Here is a 7,752-nt window from a genome sequence, read left to right as displayed (position 1 = left end):
CTAACCAACCTAACCTAATTTTAACTTTTAAGTTCACAGAGTACACAGAGTTTAGTTGGGTTCAGAGAACACACAGTCTGCATACATTTGTACAGCTCACACACTTTACATTATATGCTAGTCTTGTTTAGTAGTGATGTGAGTCTGTTAAAAGTTGCCGTTGTGACTGGTATCTGTGAATTGCTGATTAATAATTATCATGAATCAAATACTGTTATTTATAAGCCTTGAGTTATCATTCATTCTTAGATTGCAGCAATTGTACTCCTACTTTTTTTCACAACAGAAACTTTTACAAGTCATAATTATTTTCTGGACCTTTGTACTTCTTTTCATCTCATAGATTTTAAGTTTAAGTTAAGTTTTTATTTTCAAAAATGTCTTTTACTATCTCTAGTTTAAATACTAAATATACCTATAAAAGTATAATAAAATTATTAAGATTTTTTAGAAACAATGCTTAGAAGGTAATTATTTGGACTGTATGTGTGCCTTTTAAGTATCTTATACTTATGCCTGATATCCAAGAAGCCAAGTGTTATGAATTTACAGTTCGAATTTTGCCCCCCCCCTAGGAGCTCCTAGGGGGGGGCAAAAAAATTTTTGCGCTTCGCGCAAATCTTGCCCCCCCCTACATTTATTTCTGTATACGCCCTTGCCCTCCTTCTACCCATCCTCCTACCCCTCCCTTAGGGTCGAAGACAGAGGGGGTGCCCAGCCAATATTTCCCCTTTTTTAAGCTTAAAACCAAATGTATTTACCATATATTTACAATAATCACCCCTCCGCCCCTCCCTCCCATGTAAATCCTTTATGAAGGGCAACCCCAATTAAAAATACTAGAAATATTATATCCCATATTTTGGCGCCCACCAGTCCGCATTTTTTAGTTATTATGATTTTAATATAATTTATTTCAACCACGTCTGTTCCTTTCTTTTCTCCAAAAATCTTTTTAAATTCATTGAAATCGAATTTTTCTCCGATATTTAATAAAATTCTGTTCATTCCTGTTAGAGAGCGTGCACTGATTTATATTACTCTTAGAGTGCGTGCACTGATTTATATTCCTGTTAGAGAGCGTGCACTGGTCAATATTTCTGTTTGAGTGCGTGCACTGATCTATATTCCTGTTAGAGAGCGTGCACTGATTTATATTTCTGTTAGAGAGCGTGCACTGATCTATATTCTTGTTAGAGACCGTGCACTGATTTATATTTCTGTTAGAGAGCGTGTACTGATCTATATTCCTGTTAGAGAGTGTGCACTGATTTATATTCCTGTTAGGGAGCGTGCACTGATTTATATTACTGTTAGAGTCGTGCACTGGTCAATATTCCTGTTAGAGAACGTGCACTGATCTATATTCCTGTTAGAGAGCGTGCACTGATTTATATTACTGTTAGAGTGCGTGCACTGATTTATATTCCTGTTAGAGAGCGTGCACTGATTTATATTCCTGTTAGAGAGCGTGCACTGATTTATATTCCTGTTAGAGAGCGTGCACTGATTTATATTACTGTTAGAGAGCGTGCACTGATTCATATTCCAGTTAGAGAGCGTGCACTGGTCAATATTCCTGTTAGAGTGCGTGCACTGATCTATATTCCTGTTAGAGTGCGTGCACTGATCTATATAGACCGATCAGAACCTACTAATAATTTTAATGATCTTTCAATCAGACAAATTAGGCGTCATTTAAACATTAAATTATATTTTATATTTTTATTTAATTTAGGAATGTCAACTCTCGGCCCCCCTCCTGGTTCTTTTTCCCTTCCACCTGGGGCCCTGCCGCCCCCTGGGTCCTTAGCAGGACCTGGAGGAGGTCCTCTTGGTCCCTACAGGAGTATATACGAAGATATGATGGACCGAGAGATTCAGAAGGGTTTGGACTATCAGAGGTAAGTGGGCTAAATCAGAAGGAAAAAAATAAACTTTAAGATTAATTAATTATATTTGGTTTGGTTCGGGTAAACTTCATATATTTGGTTTGGTTTAGATAAACTTAATTATATTTGGTTTAGTTTAGATAAACTTCATATATTTGGTTTGGTTTAGATAAACTTAATTATATTTGGTTGAGTTTAGATAAACTTAATTATATTTGGTTTAGTTTATATAAACTTAATTATATTTGGTTTACTTTATATAAACTTAATTATATTTGGTTTAGTTTAGATAAACTTAATTATATTTGGTTTAGTTTAGATAAACTCAATTATATTTGGTTTGGTTTAGATAAACTGAATTATATTTGGTTTAGTTTAGATACACTGAATCATATTTGGTTTAGTTTAGATAAACTGAATTATATTTGGTTTAGTTTAGATAAACTGAATCATATTTGGTTTAGTTTAGATAAACTGAATTATATTTGGTTTAGTTTAGATAAACTGAATTATATTTGGTTAAGTTTAGATAAACTCAATTATATTTGGTTTGGTTTAGATAAACTCAATTACATTTGGTTCAGTTTAGATAAACTCAATTATATTTGGTTTACTTTAGTTTAAACTCAATTATATTTGGTTTAGTTTAGATAAACTCAATTATAAATGGTTTAGTTTAGATAAACTTAATTATATTTGGTTTAGTTTAGATAAACTCAATTATAAATGGTTTAGTTTAGATAAACTTAATTATATTTGGTTTATAAACTGAATTATAATTGGTTTAGTTTAGATAAACTTAATTATATTTGGTTTAATTTAAATAAACTCAATTATATTTGATTTGGTTTAGATAAACTTAATTATATTTGGTTTGGTTTAGATAAACTTAATTATATTTGGTTTGGTTTAGATAAACTTAATTATATTTGGCACAAATTTATCTTGTTATGTCTAGGTTAGCTGAAAGTCATAGACTTGGTGAGCTAAGAGCAGCTGAAGCAAGATACCTGGCAGGACTTCATAAAGGTCAAGTCTTTATTTGATCGATTCATATTCGATAAATTTATTGATTTTTCGTTTTTTTCATTTATTTATTTATTTCATAATATTTAGATTATTTTCGCTGATTTAAATTTCTTTTTAGATTCTCTTGGTGGACTACCACCCGGTCACCCGGCTGGACTACCACCTGGGCATCCGGGCACCTTACCGCCCGGTCACCCAGCCGGACTACCACCCAGTCATCTACCCGGACTTCCACCTGGTCACCCAGCTGGACTACCACCTGGTCACCCAGCCGGACTACCAGCCGGTCTCCCGGCCGGCCTACCACCCGGTCATATTGCTGGACTACCACCTGGTCACCCAGGTGGATTATCTGGGCAATATCCGGGCCTCTATCCTCCTCCAGGCTCCCTCCTGCCTCCTTCGGACCCATACAGACCTCCTTTCCCTGGAGTCCAGGGGTACCCTCCAACCTCCTATACAGCCCCCCACCCCCCGACCTCCTTCAACCCCCCGCATTCAGCCAACAATTCAGGATTAAGTGACCGGCTTCGTGTCGGGTTCGGAGAAAGGTCTCCCAACCATCCTCGGAATATCCAGGTAAAAGATCTAGTGACGACAGTCTAGGGCTGGACACGCTTGTACTTATTTCAACCCTTCGTTATCGGTTTGTTAAATTAACGAACAGGTTAATTAATTATAACAATTCCTGTCTTTCTAATAACTATACGTTCCGTTCGTTAAGAAAGTTTACGTTAATTTTCTCAAGTCTGCGTTCGTTAAAGAAAGTTTCTCCAGGTAGCTTGGTTGGAACCAAAATACACTGTGCGTTCGTAATTTTCAATTGAACAGCAATATTGTTGAGTAAAAGAAAGATCAAAGACGACGTTTATTCCTCAGATTATTGGTTCCAACTATTTTATTTTATTTTCAGTTTCTACTTATTTAATTTCTTCATCTGTTTTCTTCCGTTCTGTTCTTTTTTAAAGACTCGGTTCTTTCTGTTCATAAACAAAGCGTTGACCAGCCTTGTAAAAAAGTACCATTTAAAAAACTTACTGCACATGTCAATAGCATGCTTAAAAACCAAGCAAAAATGTATAATTAACTACAGTATGAACCAGGGAAAACAGTTAATTTATCTTTTCTTTACTTTGAACCATTAAATGTCATCAGCTACAACAATTACAAATCATAAAAACAAAAACGAAGATGACATTCATATCTCAGTTTTCTGTTCCTGGCTGTATGCATGTATATTATTAAACTTCTAATTATAATGTTTATAATTAAAATTATAAAAATTACATGTTCAAACGTTAAAAGCAATTGTAATTTGATGTGAAAAGATAATTTTAAAATTAAAATAATTGTCTAATTAAAATTCAATTTTATAATAAATACAAATATACTAATTAAAAAGTAAGTTTAATATTTCCAAGGCATTTGTTTAAAGAATAAATTTTATTTTATAATATTTCTTACTTAAACAACATTCAGTCTAAATCAAGAGAACGCTCAACATTTTAGCTACGTAGGGTTTCGGGGAGTTAACTCAATTCTACCCTACCCCTCCCTCCACCCATCCCCCTACCACCCCCTGTTAATGAATAGTGAATTTGTTAAGCAGACTCAGTTTAAAGATTTAATGATTATTAGATACGAGTTCATTTCCTTTCACTCTAGGTAATATGATAAGAAATACATTATGTAGGTTTCCCCCTTTCCCTATCCCCCACCCTGCTACTATAGTAAAATGGAGATGTAAACAAACAAAATGGTGGTGCGGAGACCGGGCAAAATTTTAATTTATTCCTACTTACAATACTATTTGGCTTCATTTAAAGCTCTTAAGATGATACGTTTTGTATTTCATTTCTAAGGTTATAATTTTAGGATTGTATAAGGATTCTACATAATAAAGAATTAAAATTTCGGTATTTTTTCTTGACAACAACCCTCTCCCTCCTGCCATACTTTCACTCCATCTTTTCTACCTCCCGTCTTTTGCCTCCCACAGTAAAATATACCCTTGCATCTTATTCCCCCTTAAACTCTTAATTTTATCACCACCTTTATTCAGTGAGAAATTTAAAAGATGAATTTAAAACTTTATGATAAACACATAAAGCTAATAAATCAATGGAAATGCAAAATTTATTGAAATTTATATTTTTTAAATGTAAGATTCATTTAAATACTTGGATTAAACCCATTCAATCTTTTAATATATCCATAAAACCATTTTTCCGACCATCGACCATCAATTATTATAATTATCATTATCTTGTAATTATCTGAATAATAATTACTAATTAATAATATTGTAGGAACGGGTTATATTTACATCAGCCCAAGCCGAGGTGTCCTCTACTGTCTCTACTTCCAGTGTAGGTAGGAACACGCGAGCATAGCGAGAAACTTTAATACAGAGTTACCCACAAAGGATGAAACTGTAAAGACGACTCAAAACTCTAAAAATATTAAGATTTGTAGCTTGATTTTTGGTTTCTGCATTCAAATGAGTATTTTAATGGTTTACTGAATGGTCAATCGAAGAAGGAAGCTAGTTCTGGCCAGGGGGATGATAGTTTCCTACCTGAGTGCACTCAGCTAGCTTTACTGTACACTTACAACTGTTTACTAATAATGATATACTATAGGTTAAGCCAGAATCTCCTTATAATAATCAAATATGCAGTACACTCTAGGTATGGTTCATGGACTACACAATTTGTTAAGGTTTAGCGTACATCATCACTCTATACACTATAACCTCATTGGTTTTGGCCCACTAGGAATTCTGAATGCTAGAAAACGAACTAAACAACTTCCTAAAAGTCGTCTCTGAAGTTTCACCATTCGTGACCCTGTATCTTACCAATATTTAGAACCTTCTTTGATTTAGTAGAACACATAGTTTGAAATATTATTGGTCTCCGACTTCAGGTTGCAAAGATATAATGATTAAAAGTTTGTACACTTAATAAGTTTGTGAGCTATTATAGTAAGTTTGAAAACTATCAAAATTTGAAAACTATCAAACTTCAAAAATTTTCCAAGTTTGAAAACTATCAAAGTTTAAAAACTATCAAAGTTTGAAAACTATCAAAGCGTAAAAACTATGAAAATTTGAAACTATCAAAGTTTGAAAACTATTAAATTTGAAAACCATCAAAGTTTGAAAACTCAAAGTTTTTAAACTATCAAAGTTTGAAAATTATTAAAGTTTAAAAAATTATCAAAGTTTGAAAACTAACAAAGTTTGAAAACTATCAAAGTTTGAAAACTATCAAAGTTTGAAACCTATCAAAGGTTGAAAACTATCAAAGTTTGAAAACTATCAAAGTTTGAAACCTATCAAAGGTTGAAAACTATCAGAATTTGAAAACTATCAAAGTTTGAAAACGATCAAAGTTGGAAAACTATCAAAGTTAAAAAATTATGAAAGTTTGAAAACTTTTAAAGTTTGAAAACTATCAAAGTTTGAAAACTATCAAAGTTTGAAAACTCAAAGTTTGAAAATTATTCTTGTAAGATATTGCTGCCTGTATTGTGAATCTAACTATACATCAATCTTAAATCTAATGTCACGGCAAAAAACCGTTTTAAAAAGGAGGGGGGGAGGCTTAGGGATAAAAAGGGCCGAGATATGGAGAGAGGGGCTGGCGAGTAAAGTAAAGAATACATTGTATAATGATTTCAGATTGTTTTTTTTTCTTTTTCACTTGTATATTATATATATATAAAGCGCGTTTAATTTAATCAAATTATATTGAGTTGCTGAATGATGTTATATTTTTCATTTTATTTTTCTTGGTCGTCATTTGTATCTAAATTTACTTTATTTACGTGTACCACTGTACCGGGGTAGGAAATTGTCTAATTAAAATGCGTAAAAATTGACAAAAATAAAATAGATAAGAAACTTTTTAACGACGGTTCGACGTATCAGATTAGAAACAGGAAAAGAGTCGACACCCGTTTTTTTAGTTCATAGGATTAGTTCTTAATTTCTAGTTATATCCAACCTGACGACATTGTGTATCCAGTACTACTTGATGTATCCATGCCTGTCAGTATTGTGTATCCAGTACTCCTTGCTGTATCCAACCTGACGATATTGTGTATCCAGTACTCCTTGCTGTATCCAACCTGACAGTATTGTGTATCCACTACTCCTTGCTGTATCCAACCAGACGATATTGTGTATCCAGTACTCCTTGATGTATCCAACCTGACAGTATTGTGTATCCAGTACTCCTTGCTGTATCCAACCTGACGATATTGTGTATCCAGTAATCCTTGCTGTATCCAACTTGACTGTATTATTGTCCTTGCTGTATCCAACTTGACTGTATATTGTCCTTGCTGTATCGAACTTGACTGTGTATTGACCTTGCTGTATCCAACTTGACTTTATTGTTCTTGCTGTATTCAACCTTGACTGTATTGTCCTTGCTGTATCCAACTTGACGATATTGTGTATCCAGTAATCCTTGTATCTAATTAGACTGATTTGTATTCAGTATAAACTTTGTATCCATTATACCTTGCTGTATCCAACTTGACTGCCAGTGTATCCATTAGATTAATAATATCCTGTTTGTTATATTAGCTTTTCAACATCTTCGTTACAGTTCACGGCGGTTTAGGAAAAATACAGATTTTAGCGGCGCTGAAATATTGTTGGCGGCATTTTCAAACTACTCAACAAGAGCTGCTGCGTGGAAACATATATAATAAAAACAAAATAATTTTTAGGAACATTTTACCTTTCAAAACAGATAAAATACATTTAATATTTTATATTATTTATATTTCTTAAGTCAATGGCCCTTCCCCCCCCCCC

At 33.3% G+C, this 7,752-nt stretch overlaps 1 protein-coding gene across 1 annotated transcript in view; it reads left to right on the top strand.

The window, feature by feature from the left end:
- LOC111717204 (cleavage and polyadenylation specificity factor subunit 6) overlaps window positions 1-7,752 on the top strand; it is a gene marked incomplete in the record, with an annotated part of 18,609 nt that overhangs the window by 6,931 nt on the left and 3,926 nt on the right. The window contains 4 exon segments of the mRNA XM_023492710.1: window positions 1,739-1,904; window positions 2,851-2,921; window positions 3,040-3,500; window positions 5,231-5,294. Of these exon segments, the coding sequence (XP_023348478.1) occupies window positions 1,739-1,904; window positions 2,851-2,921; window positions 3,040-3,500; window positions 5,231-5,294 (762 nt within the window).

This window comes from Eurytemora carolleeae, unplaced genomic scaffold (assembly GCF_000591075.1).
Source record: "Eurytemora carolleeae unplaced genomic scaffold, Eaff_2.0 scaffold1032, whole genome shotgun sequence".
Taxonomy (NCBI): domain Eukaryota; kingdom Metazoa; phylum Arthropoda; class Copepoda; order Calanoida; family Temoridae; genus Eurytemora; species Eurytemora carolleeae.
Note: the sequence above shows the minus strand (reverse complement) of the source record. Positions and strands in the feature narration are given on the sequence as shown.